Here is a 16,759-nt window from a genome sequence, read left to right on the forward strand (position 1 = left end):
CACCCTCTGAAAAGCAATTCACCATGGATCATTTTTCAGACAGGCAGTCTAGCCGCACAAGTGAACTAGCCCTTAGATAAGAGAAAATTCACTTTGCAAAGTGAAAATTCCTTTTTAAAGTGAAAATGGTCCTCTCCTAAATCAATCCCACTGTCCATTCAGGGTAAAGTGACATTGTCAACTTATAGCCCAACACCCACCCAGAAAGGTATACTCACCTATCCACGCTCCATTGTCACATCCTCACTTCATCAGAGCCCTCAATGCATTGCTGTAACAAAGCAGGCTGGCCAAGTATGGGGGGGAACATGTTACCACTCTTATATGATAGTACTTAAAGAGGAAGTAAACCCTGATGAGTTTACTTCGTCTTTCATTCCCTGCAAAGGTAAAGCATAATGGACTACTGTGCATCGCATAGTAGCCCATTATGTGTCACTTACCTGACACAGGAGCCAGCGAAGTCGCCGCTGTCCCCTGTAGTCCGCCGCATCCATCTTGTTGGTGGGGTCTCGCAGCTCCGCCGATGTCATTCGGGCAGCTCTGTCGCTGAGAATGCCGCGCTCAGTGCGCCTGCGCGCCGATGTCTACGGCGCATGCGCCATAGACAGCGGTGCCCGTTTTCGGCCAAATATCTCCTAAACCATATAGGTTTAGGAGATATTGCTTGGACCTACAGGTAAGCCTTAATCTAGGCTTACCTGTAGGTCAAAGTGGTTTGTAAGGGTTAACAACCACTTTAAGCCTGAGCAGCCAATCAATAGTCACATAGGTGGGGCAGTGACCCCAGAACTTACTCTGGATGGGTAAGTATATTGGGCTGGAGGGAACTATTGGAATAGGGTGACCAGACATGCCTGGTTTCGGGGTCAGTGTCCTCAATCCGGGGACTGTCCCCGAACCTAGTCTGTCCCTGGTTTTGTCCCCGGATTGGATTTAAACAGGGGCCGGGGCAATTTCAAAGACAATCAGTGCAGAATAAAAAAAAAATTAAAAATCTGAATTACACCCCCCCCCCCCCCGCTCTGCCACTCCTACTAGCTTAGGGGGTGGGGGTGTATTTTTTTCATTATCTGTGCCCCTTTCTGATGATCATGTGCTGGTCGGAGCGGAGAGAATATTTCTTCAGTTTCGGGTGCATGCCCATTCCGCTCTGCTCACATGTTCTTCTGCCTTGGCTCAAGTCCCGGCCAGCCACCTGCCCATCTCCTTGCCTTCCTTGGCCGAATGATCTTCCTCCGCTCCCCACCTAGTAGTAGCCGGGGCCCGGAGAGTAAAACTTGACAGGCTGCGAGGCGGGCGGCGGCTGCGGCGGTCAGAGGGCCGCTACTTGCTGCCATTACTAGTAAAAAAAAATATGTCCCCGGGTTTAATTTAAAACTTCTGGTCACCTTATTTTGGGAGGCATTGTCCCTATCCTATTGAGGTGAAGAAGCCTGATGGGCATGGGCGGGGGGGGGGGTGTTAGCACTCCCATGTGACAGTATTTGGGCCTGTGCAGCCAATCATTGGTCACGTGGGTGGAGCAGTGACACCATCAGACTCTAAAGCCTACTCAGGCTGGATGGGTGAGTATATCTAGCTGGAGGCATCAGGAGGCATCAGGAGGCATTGTCTCTCTTCCATTTAGGTGAAAATGGCTTGCGTAGAAATGATCTATATTATATCATAACAGTTTAGCAAAAGTGGACATTTCCTTTAACAAGCTGAGCGGTGAACACCAATGAGGGGCCTATTTATAAAAAATCAGCAAAAATAAATTGCTGTGGCAATTGCTTTTCTCCCAATTTGCTGCTTCAGCAGATTTCCTCCAGTTTATATAAAGATTCTCATGGACAGAATCGATGTTGCAATGCAGCATAAAAATAATGAAATGCCAGAAAAAATAATTTTACGAAAAGGACAAGACACTGAGAAAGGTCCTTCTCCCGCCCCCTCCGCTGGATTTCTTGGGCTGCGCCCGGTTTAGGGCGGCATCATTTGGAAATATTCGCCAAATCCGTCTATAATGTAGACTTCGGTACATTTTTGTTTTCTGCTTTGGCCAGAAATGGACCAGAGCAGCTTCATACAGTGCCTTGAAAAAGTATTCATACCCCTTGAACCATTCCACATTTTGTCATGTTACAACCAAAATATAAATGCATTTTATTGGGATTTTATGTGATAGACCAACACAAAGTAGCACAATTTTTTTTACAAATAAATAACTGAAAAGTGTGGTGTGTATTTGTATTCAGCCCCCTTTTACTCTGATACCCCTAACTAAAGACTAGTGGAACCAATTGCCTTCAGAAGTCACCTAATTAGTAAATAGAGTCCACCTGTATGTAATTTAATTTCAGTATAAATACAGCTGTTCTGTGAAAGCCCTCAGAGGTTTGTTAGAGAACCTTGGTGAACAAGCAGCATCATGAAGGCCAAAGAACACACCAGACAGGTCAGGGATAAAGTTTTGGAGAAGATTAAAGCAGGGTTAGGCAGGGGTGGACTGACAATTCATGGGGCCGCCGGGCAATAGGAGATTATGGGGCCCCCAGGCAATCAGAGATTATGGGGCCACACAGTATACAATTACACAGTATACACAGACATTTTCCTTTTGGCTGAGAAGGTACTGGAGAGGTGGGGCAGCTATAATCTTGGGATTTTTAGACTAAAAGGATGTCGGTAAGGAGCATTTCAGAGACAGATGTAAATAAAACACAGATTTTTACATACTGTCCCTGGTTTTACGTGCTCGAGTGGCCGAATGGTCAGTCCGCCCCTGGGGTTAGGTTATAAAAATATCCCAAGCTTTGAACATCTCACGGAGCTCTGTTCAATCCATCATCCCAAAATGGAAAGAGTATGGCACAACTACAAACCTACCAAGACATGGCCGTCCACCTAAACCGACAGGCCGGGCAGCCAAGAGGCCCATGGTAACTCTGGAGGAGCTGCAGAGATCCACAGCTCAGGTGGGAGAATCTGTCCACAGGACAACTATTAATCGTGCTCTCCACAAATCTGCCCTTTATGAAAGAGTGACAAGAAGAAAGACATTGGTGAAAGAAAGTCATAAGAAGTCCCATTTGCGGTTTGCGAGAAGCCATGTGGAGGACACAGCAAACATGTGGAAGAAGGTGCTCTGGTCAGATGAGACCAAAATTGAACTTTCTGGACTAAAAGCAAAACGCTGTGTGTGGCAGAAAACTAACACTGTACATCACCCTGAACACACCATTTTCTTCAGCAGAAACAGGGAAGCTGGTCAAATACAGGGCAATCTTAGAAGAAAACCTGTTAGAGTCTGCAAAAGACTTAAGACTGGGGCGGAGGTTCACCTTCCAGCAGGACAACGACCCTAAACATACAGCCAGAGCTACAATGGAATGGTTTAGGTCAAAGCATATTCATGTGTTAGAATTGCCTAGTCAAAGTCCAGACCTAAATCCAATTGAGAATCTGTGGCAAGACTTGAAAATTGCTGTTCACAGACACTCTTCATCCAATCTGATAGAGCTTGAGCTATTTTGCAAAGAAGAATGGGCAGAAATGTCCCTCTCTAGATGTGCAAAACTGGTAGAGACATCCCCAAAAAGACTTGCAGCTGTAATTGCAGTGAAAGGTTCTACAAAGTATTGACTCCGGGGGGCGCCATACAAATGTACTCCACACTTTTCACATAATTATTTGTAAATATGTTGAAAACTATTTATCATTTTCCTTCCACTTCACAATTATGTGCCACTTTGTGCTGTTCTATCACATAAAATCCCAATAAAATACCTTTACCTGTTTCGTTGTAAGATGACAAAATGTGGAAAATGTCAAGGGGTATGAATACTTTTTCAAGGCACTATAAATTGGCAGAGCTCTCAGAGGTGAAGTTTTTTCAGGCAAAAAAGTGAAAGGTTTAATTTTATTTTTTCAGTTTGCTTGGATACAATGAGTAAAAGAGAGATCCGGGTTCAGTGACCTTCTCCACATTTAGACTTGTTCTCCCCCACTTTCATGTATTTTTTATGTCTTGTATTGAACTGCATTCAATCTTTCTGTAGTATGCTGACATCTAGTGGCGGTTTTGGGCCACTACAGCTTGTTTTATAATGTAACTTTGGCATTTTCCTCTGTCCTCCCCTCCCGTTTAGAGCTACTTGATTTACTCCTAAGCTAGATCCACCCCACTTGTCCATGATCCCTCAGTCAGTGTTAAGCCAGTCAAACTTGGATCAAAATCCATCCAGTTCCACAGGAACCAGCCAAGATTCGATCCATCAATGGGCAGGCTGATTATACCCAAGTCGATCCATCAACAGTACAGGTCAACAGTACGATCCATCAACAGATCAAGATACATCCAGCCTGTCTGATTTTCTGCATGAGATTACTGCCAGCGGCTAGCAGTAATCATTGTATTCTGCAGTCAGTAAGGCTTTCAGAGCTCCCCAGCCGACAGAACACAATGTGGGAGACATTCCTCCAGGTATGTACTGGCCATTGGGACTACTGGGAGTTTCCCGGTGGGCCGAATGGTTCAGTGGCCACTCTCTCACAGTGAGTGAGCGATTTCACTCCTGTTAGGAGTAGCTCCGTCACTTGCTGGAGAGAGCATTAAGCGTTATGCTCCCTCCAGCCTGCAGGGGGAGATAGACAGCTGGCAGACTTTAATTCCTCTCTCCCTTTATCACATAACTGGGGAGAGGAAGGAAAAGCTGCCTTTAAAACTGTGAGTACATGTGGGAAGGGGAGGAAAGGGAGGACACTCTGATGTGAAGGGGGCTTCTGATGGGGACTCTGATGTGAATAGGGGTTGCTGGTGGGGACTCTGATGTGAAGGGGGCTGCTGGTGGCGACTTTCTGATGTGAAGAGGGCTGTTGGTGGGGACTCCTGATGGGGACTCTCTGATGTGAAGGGGGCTGTTGGTGGGGACTCTGATGTAAAGGGGGCTGCTAGTGGGGACTCTGATGTAAAGGGGGCTGCTGGTGGGGACACTGATGTGAAGGGGGCTGCTGCTGGGGACTCTGATGTGAAGGAGGCTGCTGGTGGGGACTCTGATGTGAAGGGGGCTGCTGGTGGGGATTCTGGTGTAAAGGGGGCTGATGGTGGGGACTCTCTACTGTGAAGGGGGCTGTTGGTGGGGACTCTCTGATGTGAAGGGGGCTGCTAGTGGGCACACTCAAAGTTAAAGTGGGGCGGTCATGATGAAGTCCAGGGACAAATTTTTGTCCCAGTCCAGCCCTCCATTCCTCTATCACTACTGACTTTGTTGATGGGAAAATCAAGCAATTTTACTTCCTTCCATCAATGCAAGGAAATAAAATGTAATCATGTATGGTCTGCTTTAGTTTTACACAGAGACAGGGCTTGGGAAAGCTATTGACTTCTTATACTTCAAAAGACTGGAAAAACACCCTTTGTTCTGCAATTATCCCAAATAATATTGTGTTGGATTTGACTTCTGTGTCTTATTAAAGAGTTAAGCTGCCTGTGGATGGTGCCAAGTCAGCAGGTGACCATATTTTCAGGACAGACTGGGTCTAAGGAGGTATGTCAACACATAATGCGCCATTTGAAACAGAACAAGACGACATGAACACAGATGTTTCCAGGCATTAGAAAATGTTTAACATAAAAAACACGGCCCTGTGCCCATGTAATTCTTCTATGCATTTTCCAAAGGTGAGATGCTCTCAGGAATATGTGGTATGTTGCATGCCATTTGGGCTTTATATACAGTTTATTTCTCACATTTTAATATAGTAAATTCCCACAAATGTTAATAAAATTGATGATCGTAACTTTTTATGTTTTAGGTTAACTGCTGCTTAAAATGCCCTCAAAATATAATCCAGGACAGCAAGTCAGTGAATTCAGAGACCCCCACAGCAGAAACCCGCGTCATGTCCGACCACACGGGGAGCGTCAGGTGACACACCGTCTGCGCACAGCTGACGCACACACAGTGGTTTTCAGAGGCTCTCCTGGCCAATATCACTCTTATCATCACTGTGATCTGTGTCACTATATGGGGGGGACTACTACTCACATCGTCATCAGTAGTGCCAGCTATAGTACAGTAAATACTTGTGGCGGTGTGTAATCGGAAGTGTAATCGCCAACTCATCGAAGGGGCTGCGTTATATCAATGGGGTTTTTTTTCTGCATGTTAGTCTGGTTTTTGTCCAATAGTGGAGAACACCAAGAGAGACGACATAACATTCCATCCCTAATTATTAATATATGGGGGATAAATTCATTATAATATAACTATTAGTTATACATTCAGCCTCTACCCACTGAACCAGTCACATCAGTCTCTGCACCAGAGGAGCTTACACTCTAATGTCCCCCCACAAGTCACACACTTTTATTAATATACATTTATATAGCTCTGACATATACTGCAGTGCTGTACAGAGAAAACTGAGCCAGTCATATCAATCTCTGTACCAAAGGAGCTTACACTCTAATGTCCCCCCACAATCACACACTATTATTATCGTACATTATTCTAGCTCTGACATATACTGCAATGCTGTACAGAGAAGACTGAGCCAATCACACCAGTCTCTGCACCAGAGGAGCTTACACTCTAATGTCCCCCAATAGTCACACACTATTATTATACACTTATATAGCTCTCACATATTCCACAGTGCTGTAAAGATAAGGCTGGGTAAGTCACATCAGTCTCTGCACTAAAGGAGCTTACACTCTAATATTGTTTCTTAGCCTGAGAATGTGTTTAGATGGAGGTTATGTCTTTGTTCGGGTTGGTATATTCAGTTTTCTTTATGTTTTTGCTATGCTGATGTAAGCTATTTTTGTTTAAATATTTTTATTTATTTTGAATATATGTAAATATGTTTTTATTATGTTTGTAAGATTTTTAATAAACAAAAAATGTACACTCTAATGTCGTTTCTTAGCCTAAGGGTGTGTTTAGGTGGAGGTTAGGCCTTGTTGTGCATTATAATAATAATAATATATAATAATGACATATGTCTTAGTTTGAATATTTAGTCCTGTTTATGTTTTCTCTGGCAAAAAAAGTCAGTTTGTTTTCTATGCTGAAGGAAGCTATTTTTGTTTGTTTATATATCATTTTATTTATTCTGCATGTTAGGGACAGCTGACATCCTTCTGTGTAGAGTGGGTTACGAGGCATGGTGGGTGTAATACAAGATAGATTGGTGGGCGCCAGACACTTCTTGAATGTAAAGAGATTTGTTGTCTCTTAAACAGAACTGTGGGAGAGAGGGTTAGGGCCAGGACACCCTTGAGTAGTTGCAATGTTAATTGGCAGACTCTGAGACTTTTATTGGTAGACAGCCATGCAGGGAAAGGTATCTAGCCAGACACCACATCTGCATGTGTAGACACTCTGTCTCTTATGGCAACAATCTTGTAACAGTTTCTAACAAAGCTTGCAACTCTTTCACTTCTTCTACAGTCTCCTATAGTAGGACTTCACTCAACTGAGCCCCCAGTATTTCACTAGACTTCAGATCCACTCGTCACTGGATCTCCTGAGCTCTTCCAATCTAGCACACAGTATCTACCTCAAGCGTTACCCCCGCTCCACCGCTGGGTCCCTGGCTTGGCACCCACAGATACTCCTCAAGCTTCATCCTTGCTGACACATTAGGTCCCTGGCTTGGCACTCACAGATACTCCTCAAGCTTCACCCTTGCTGACACGTTAGGTCCCTGGCTTGGCACTCACAGATACTCCTCAAGCTTCATCCTTGCTGACACATTAGGTCCCTGGCTTGGCACTCACAGATACTCCTCAAGCTTCACCCTTGCTGACACGTTAGGTCCCTGGCTTGGCACTCACAGATACTCCTCAAGCTTCATCCTTGCTGACACATTAGGTCCCTGGCTTGGCACTCACAGATACTCCTCAAGCTTCACCCTTGCTGACACGTTAGGTCCCTGGCTTGGCACCCACAGATACTCCTCAAGCTTCATCCTTGCTGACACGTTAGGTCCCTGGCTTGGCACTCCACAATTGTCACCTCTATTGTCCTGCTGGGTCCCTGACTTGCCACTTGCTGAACTTTTCCCATTCTTTCACCGTCTCCGGCTGGCAAGAAGTTTGCCCTGGTACTGGCCTCAGCTCACTCACAGTGGTCTCCGATAGTAAGCCGGATGGTCCCTTACTGGCGACAGCTTCCCCTCTTCCTCCTCCAACCACAACTGATTCCCCTGCCAGCGGAACCATTATTTCTGTTTGGACTGCAAGCCGCAGTCCCAACCATATGCTGCGCTCTTGCTTCTGGATAGGCCCTCAGACTAGGGTTGCCACCAAACCCGAACACTTCAGCTGCTCATGGCAATTTTTTATTTTTTTTTGAGGGGGAACGCTATGGACTCTGGTGTAAAGGAGAGCTCTGATATATGGAGGTTTCTGCTCATCAAACCTCCTACTTACGTCAGAGTTCCCAGTATTTTTAATAAAATTAGGTGTTTCCAAAGCCCCCCTTACATCAGAGTCCACAGGGCATCCCTTACATCTGAATCCTTCTTACCTTAGTGTATTCACTCACTCAGAGGCAGGAGAGAGAAGGGAAGGGGGAGACTTCAGTCACAGACATTGGAAGGCATTGATTGACACCTTTCATCCACAATATACCTGCCGGTTGCTGAGCTTCAGATTTCCAGCCCACGCAACCATTTCCTGTGCCACAGAACACTAGGGATTGGAGTGTGGGTGGGCAGACAAAGGGGTAGGGGTGGGAGGATGAGTAGCAGATCAAGCCCTCTCTCCTCTCGTTTCCGTGTATGGGAATGGGTCTTGTTGGCGGTAGTGGTACTCGGTTACGTGGGGAGCCACAGTCCATTATGAATATTGTGTCTAGGTTTCAGGTGGTCTGAAACCTTGACACACGATTCAAAACCCGAACTGTTGAGGTGAATCCCGGACGGGTGGCAACCCTACCTCAGACGGCCTAGCAGTACAACACACATCCACCCAGACAGCCGCCCAGGTGGCACAGAACCCCAATCACCTGACTCCACCCAAATAAATAGGCTCTCCCAGCAGGCCAAGGGACACAAGAAAATCACCGACCATTGGCTGAGACACCCTATTCATTCCTTATCTGTCCTTGCAATGCCCTTGTCTTATCTAATTCCACCAGATACCCGGCCATCTAGTGACAGAAGAGAGAAGTGCAGCAATTCCAGAATTAGGGTGAAATCAATTGACCTCCTATCAATTGGCCAAGGAAACTATCGCGTGGCAGATAAATTTGAAAGCAACCCTGCCTAAACATCAGGGTGCTACATGTATATATGTAAATATGTTTTTATTATGTTGTATGTTTGTAAGATTTTTAATAAACAAAAAATGTACACTCTAATATTCCCCCTCTCCCCCCTACACACACACATACACAGTTACACACTATTATTATACATTTATATAGCTCTGACATATACCACAGTGCTGTGCAGAGAACACTGAGCCAGTCACATCAGTCTCTGCACCAGAGGAGTTTGCACTCTAAAGTCCCCCCACAGTCACACACTATTATTATTATACATTTCTAGAGCTCCTCTCTGCTATGAATGAACAGTTTGGGGTGGATACTGACCAGTGTACCAGGCATCCTCCTCCATGCAGACGACACTCATGGATGAATTTGATGCATTTTTTAAAATGTTGAATTCTACCAAAGAAAACAGAATAAGATAGAGAGATGATTAGAGAAATGATGGGGAAGTCTGTCTGGTTACATGGCATGAGTTATCTGGTTTGTCATCAATGAGGGCACTCATAAAATTACAACTCACAATCCCCACAATTTACTTATTTTTCTCCATTTGACTGAATAAATATCATCAATATATATATATCTTTATTTAGTGGATTTCTTTCTATATATCATTGTTCTTATTCTCCGCAGTCTGCTCTATCTTACACACTTCACACACTTAGTGACTTTGTCTAGGCTGAGATGATGTCATCAGTCTGCTGTAGGCAGGATTAAGCATTTCCTCAGTCTCCCCTTAACTTTGTAGCAAGTCACAGATTTTACTTTCATTTTTTTAGTAGAGGAATAAGCTATAACTTTCCTACAGGAGGACAAGGGACCCTTCATGGCGGCTGTGCTGTGCTCCTTCTTACTATCGGAGACATGGGCAGATTCTGGTCTCTAGGTCGTGAAACCTCAGACATTGGTATTATTTGTATGCGGCCATTCTCTCCAAATTTCAGGAAGTTGCCGTCAGCTGAGTCTCTGGTTTGCTGACAGCTTCAAATTTTCCCCAGAAATCATTCCTCCAATAAACGTGACAGTGATTGCTGCTTAAGACAATGTGGGATTTGTAAGACATATCACATGACCCCGGAAAGGTAACTGCCCTGTGTCATGGGACTCCTCCACTATTGTCTGCCCCATATCACATGACCCCAGCCAGTAACTGCCCTGTATTATGGGACTTCTCCACTATCATCTGCCCCATATCACATGACCCCGGCCAGTAACTGCCCTGTATTATGGGACTTCCCCACTATCATCTGCCTCATATCATATGACCCCCACCAGTAACTACCCTGTATTATGGGACTCCTCTGCTATCATCTGCCCCATATCACCTGACCCCAGCCAGTAACTGCCCTGTATCATGGGACTCCTCCACTATCATCTGCCCCATATCACATGACCTCTGCCAGTGACTGCTGCTGTCTCAGCTAATGAGGAGGGAGAGTCCCAAAGAGCCGAGACTCTTGTGCACATTGCTGGATCGCGATGAGGCTCAGGTAAGCATTAGGGGGAGATGCTTCACATTGCTTTGGGGGTGATATATGAAGGGGCAGAGCTTTGGGGATGATATACGAAGGGAGTGATGCTTTGGGGGTGATATTTAAAGGGGGCGATGCTTTTGGAAGTGATCTGTGAAGGGGGCAATGCTTTGGGGGTGATATACAAAGGGGACGTACTTTAGGGGAAATATATGAAGGGGGAGATGCTTTGGGGATGATAAGTGAAGAGGGCAGTGCTTTGGGGGGTGATATATGAAGGGGACGGTACTTTAGGGGAAATATATGAAGGGGGAGGTGCTTTGGGGGTGATATGTGAAGGGGACGGTACTTTAGGGGAAATATATGAAGGGGGAGGTGCTTTGGGGGTGATATGTGAAGGGGGCGGTACTTTGGGGGGTGATATATGAAGGGGACGGTACTTTAGGGGAAATATATGAAGGGGAGGTGCTTTGGGGGTGATATGTGAAGGGGGCGGTGCTTTGGGGGTGATATATGAAGGGGGCAGTGCTTTGGGGGGTGATATATGAAGGGGGCGGTACTTTAGGGGAAATATATGAAGGGGAGGTGCTTTGGGGGTGATATGTGAAGGGGGCGGTGCTTTGGGGGTGATATATGAAGGCGGTGATGCTTTGGGGGTGATATATGAACGGGACAGTGCTGTGTAGGGGGGAGATGATGTAAAGGGGGACAGTGCTGTGTGGGGGAAGCGAACGGGACAGTGGTATCATTGATTCTTAAATGCACTGAACAACAAGGTGCGGTTTATCACATATGGAAATTGCATGGTACAAACGCACCATGCAGTTTCCATGCGGCTGCATTTTTTTTAAATGTGCCAGGACCTTTTCCCAGAAGAAAACACAGGCACAGTGCAGCCCTATCAAATGAATGGGCTGTCATGCCTCCACACCTGGGCTGTGATGTAAAGAATTGGAGTCATCGTACAAAAATTTGATTTGGACCTCTGCTGGAAGAAAATTTTACTAATCGGACCTCCATGGATTTGAAACCAATAAGCACTTTAGGCCTCATGCACACTTGAGTTAAAAAAAAAAAAAAAAAAGACAGTTTTACGAGCGTTTGACTTTTTTTTCTCTGACTCTAAACCTCCCTCCACCCACTGCATTGCCTTGCAGATCACATGCGATGTCTATACAATGCGAATTCAGCCATACAAACTGTATGGCAGAAATCGAATCGCATTCGCACCAAAATGGCGCAGGACGCTTTTTTATATATATTTTTTTAAGGTCCTCACTGGAATCAGCACCAATGTAAACCGAGACATAGAGGCAGAAAAAAAAACATCACTTTCGCATTCTGAAGAGGAGCATTTGGGCTGAACAAAACGCACAAATGCACATTTACGCTAGGCGTGTTAATGCACGTTCGCTCGTTAATACATTCTGATGGCCAGAATAAATCGATATTCTGTCCAATAGAATGCTTTAACGCCAAAAACAAGCTTTTTTCTGCAGATTTTTTTCCTATAGGAGAAAAGGCGGCTTGTGTGCATGTGACCTTAAACTGCGAGCGCGCTGCAGATTGTTTTCTGCATCATTGTCTCCGTCACCTCCATCCATGACGATTTTCTGACATGATAGAAGAGCAGATCATGTGATTTCTTACTACTGCGGCACACGGGGATCCCCATTGCGTCTGGTTTTTTGCTGTGCTGGGAGCTGCAGTCTGACATTTGCCGGGGTGCAGGATGTGGTGAGCATGACAAGCGAATGGTTGCGGTGGAAAGGCTCGGCGGGGACAGGAAGTCAACCAGAATATGGAGCTGAACAGTGTAGACAGTGAGTACAACACCCACCCCCCACCCCCGCGCGTTGCGTCTAATGGGGATCCCTGCAGACAGACTTCATGCAGATCCTGTCTTCAGGAGGGCATATTTGCTGGTCATACACACAGCAATTTTCAGCCGATTTCAACCGGTTTTCAAATGCTGACACAATCAGAAGCAATTGGAAAAGTGAAGGCAACTGACCAAAGATGAATTGGATGGACTGCAAATCATCGTTCAATTTTAGAGGTCAAAAAATATTTAATGGAATGAAAGAACAATTGTGACCCGGACCCCCAGGAAGCAAGCAACAGTTTTTTCTGCCGCGTTGGATCTGTGTCTCTTCAGGCATGGGATTGGTCTTATATTTGACCACCTGGCGATGGTTCAGTTCTGCTACAACCATTACAATGCCAAATGATGGCGATACCCTCCACTACTTTATCATGGTGATGTGGGAGGGGCAGAGACACAAACTACTGCAGAGAAAACTCACCATTGTGGGAGGGGCAGACGCAAACTACTACAGGGAAATTTCACTAATGTGGGAGGGGCAGAGACACAAACCAATGCAGGAAATCTCACCATTGTGGGAGGGGCAGAGACACAAAATACTGCAGGGAAATCTCACTATTGTGGGAGGGGCAGAGACACAACTACTACAAGGAAATCTCACCATTGTGGGAGGGGCAGAGACACAACTACTGCAGGGAAATCTCACTATTGTGGGAGGGGCAGAGACACATCTACTGCAGGGAAATCTCACTATTGTGGGAGGGGCAGAGACACAACTACTACAAGGAAATCTCGCCATTGTGGGAGGGGCAGACGCAAACTACTACAAGGAAATCTCACTAATGTGGGAGGGGCAGAGACACAAACCAATGCAGGGAGTCTCACCATTGTGGGAGGGGCAGAGACATAAACTAATGCAGGAAAACTCACCATTGTGGGAGGGGCAGACGCAAACTACTACAGGGAAATCTTACTAATGTGGGAGGGGCAGACACAAACTACTACAGGGAAATCTCACTAATGTGGGAGGGGCAGAGACACAAACCAATGCAGGAAATCTCACCATTGTGGGAGGGGCAGAGACACAAAATACTGCAGGGAAATCTCACTATTGTGGGAGGGGCAGAGACACAACTACTACAAGGAAATCTCACCATTGTGGGAGGGGCAGAGACACAACTACTGCAGGGAAATCTCACTATTGTGGGAGGGGCAGAGACACAACTACTACAAGGAAATCTCGCCATTGTGGGAGGGGCAGACGCAAACTACTACAAGGAAATCTCACTAATGTGGGAGGGGCAGAGACACAAACCAATGCAGGGAGTCTCACCATTGTGGGAGGGGCAGAGACATAAACTAATGCAGGAAATCTCACCATTGTGGGAGGGGCAGACGCAAACTACTACAAGGAAATCTCACTAATGTGGGAGGGGCAGAGACACAAACCAATGCAGGGAGTCTCACCATTGTGGGAGGGGCAGAGACATAAACTAATGCAGGAAATCTCACCATTGTGGGAGGGGCAGACACAAACTACTATAGGGAAATCTCACTAATGTGGGAGGGACGGAGACACAACCTACTATGGGGAAATCTCACCTTTGTGGGAGGGGCAGACACAGACTACTATGGGAAAATCTATTGTGGGAGGGGCAGAGACACAAACTACTGCAGGTAAAACTCATTACTGGAATCTCCAAGGGATATAAGCATCTAGTTGCTGATTCAACCCACCAGTGCCCACACAAAACTGAAATATGAATTTTGAATGGAGTTAACCTTTATGTTTTCTTTGTTTTAGCAACACACACTGCCACAAAAGCAAACAATTCTATACAACGTATCCAATGATGAATAAATAACAATGGTTCTCTTCCCTGCCCATGCAATTATCATATTATGTTTTTGTTGCTTATAAACAGGAAAAATAAGTTGAGCAGCTGGTCTGGTATTCAGATATTTTCAATTTCCTGTACTTAAAGAACATGAAAAGGCCCCCTAAAGCAGAGGTGCGCCTTAGGTGAGAAAGCCACTTCCTGGCAGGGCGGCTGACAGTGACAAACTCCCCATCAACGGCGTCCTCGAGGTCGAAGGCCTTTCTGAGAAGCCATCTCGGGTGACAAAGGTGAAACGGGGCGATTACCGATGGACTGGAAACCCTGCGACGCCCATTTATTATAGAATAAAACACCCCCCTCCCCTTAACTAAAGAAATGCAAACTGTTCTATAAATAGTATAACATAAACTATTCTTAGATACGATATTTACCGCAATGCTCGTATATGTGAACAATGTGTGCGAATCTCTTTTCGATTCCTGGGTGTGTCTGATTCTCTTTCTCGGCATGCCGGGTCTGACCCGGGAAGGAAAGAACCTCGGCTCCCATGATGCAGTGGGAGTGTTCCCTGCCTGGGGAGGGGAGGGAACTAGACTGATATCTCACACTTTCAAAGTGTCCGTGCTTTCCTAAGGGTCCATTTACTTTGCTAATGTGCATTTTAACCGCTTGCTGACCAGCAACCGCAGTTGTACGAATCGCCGCCATGTTACGTTGCTTCCTTATGTGGCCACTAGGGGCGCACACGCGTGCCTGCTGCTCACCCCCGGAGCCAATACGAGTGCCCGGCAGTCACTATGACCGCCGGGCTCGCGCGATCGCTCATGACATGGCGAGAATCGGGATCTCTGTGTGTAAACACAGAGATCCCGGTTCTCTGAGGGGAGAAGAGACTGATCGTGTGTTTATACAAAGTATGAACACCGATCTATCTCTTCCCCTAGTAAGTCCCATCCCCCCCTTCAGTTAGAACACGTAGCAGGGAACACAGTTAACCCCTTGATCGCCCCCTAGTGTTAACCCCTTCACTGCCAGTGATAGTTTTACAGTAATCAATAGCGCAAAAAATAAAAACCGCAGAGTTGATCAAATACCACCAGAACAAAGCTCTATTTGTGGGGGAAAAAAAAGATGTCAATTTTGTTTGGGCCAGTTAAAGCAACGCAGTGCCGAATTGCAAAAAATGGTCCGGTCATTCAGCAGCCAAATCTTCCGGGGCGGTTAAACTGCGTCAATGTGTGTTGCATTAAAGACACCTGTTCAAATGAATGGGCTGGCAATGAACCAAGACATCCCAAAACATGGTCATGCACCATTTTTGGCAATGCAGAGCACCATGGAGGTAGCCAACGCATGGAGGTGCGTTACTGAGCATTGTGGTGCACTGCAATGCATTTTTGTTGAAGCTACGCAGCCTTAGTGCTTTGGGGTACCATTTAAAATGAGAGGCACTGTAAAAATAAAAAAAATGAGTGGCACTGCAACATACTAAAACACATAATGCTGTTACCGCAACGCACTGCAGCAGAGAGGAGTTTTGGCCCATCAGACAGCCCATTCATTCTTATGCACCTTAACATGACTAAAATCGCACACGATCCTGTCGTGCAGTGCCATGCGTTGCTCCTGCAATGCAGGTGCATTGTCTTAAAGTGTTACAAAACCCACAACAGTAAAATCAGTCTGTATATGCAGTAAAGCATGTTTGTTATACTCACTGTGGAACCTAAGGGGTTAATCCTCTGATTTATGTAAAAAGGCTGTCTGATCCTGTCTTCTCTGATCCTCCCCTTCTTCCATTGTCCCCAATCCATCTCTTGATAAGACAGAGTCTTTGGAGTCACCCTGCACATGCTCAGTTTGGTGTGCATTGCTAGAGAGGTTTTTTTCTTTGCTTGGGAGGGTGTATTTGATCAGCACAGGGTCAATCAGCACTGTCCAGACAGAGGGTCAGGGGCCCTGCAGCCTCATAGGACAGTCAAAGGAGAATGAAATCTCCTCCTACAAGCTTTAACCAGACACTGATAGAAGTCCCAAGACTGCTACCTACTGCTTATGAGAAAAGGTATTTAGCAATTTATAGTTACTAAAATAATTACATTTCCATGTTCTGTGTACTGTGGGAGACCAGATATAATGAATGCAGGGTCCGGGGGTTTAGTATCACTTAAAGGCTCATGTTTTTAACACCCCTCAACTGCCCCCTTTAACCGCTTCAGCCCTGGAGGATTTTACTCCCTTCCTGACCAGAACACTTTTTGCGATTCGGCATTGGGATGCTTTAACTAACAATTGCGCGGTCATGCGATGTGGCACCCAAACCTTTTTTTCCCACAAATAGAGCTTTCCTTTTGT

The 16,759-nt window shown here is 45.7% G+C and overlaps 1 protein-coding gene across 2 annotated transcripts in view; it reads right to left on the reverse strand.

The window, feature by feature from the left end:
• LOC143928333 (dual specificity protein phosphatase 22-A-like) overlaps window positions 1-16,759 on the reverse strand; it is an 83,173-nt gene that overhangs the window by 24,704 nt on the left and 41,710 nt on the right. For both annotated transcript variants that reach the window (XM_077453198.1, XM_077453190.1), the window contains exon 6: window positions 9,588-9,662. In XM_077453198.1, coding sequence (XP_077309324.1) covers window positions 9,588-9,662 — 75 coding nt within the window. The remainder of the gene's footprint in view (window positions 1-9,587; window positions 9,663-16,759) is intronic.

This window comes from Lithobates pipiens, unplaced genomic scaffold, assembly GCF_037356315.1.
Source record: "Lithobates pipiens isolate NorthernLeopardFrog02 unplaced genomic scaffold, aLitPip1_a1.2 Scaffold_10, whole genome shotgun sequence".
Taxonomy (NCBI): Eukaryota; Metazoa; Chordata; class Amphibia; order Anura; family Ranidae; genus Lithobates; species Lithobates pipiens.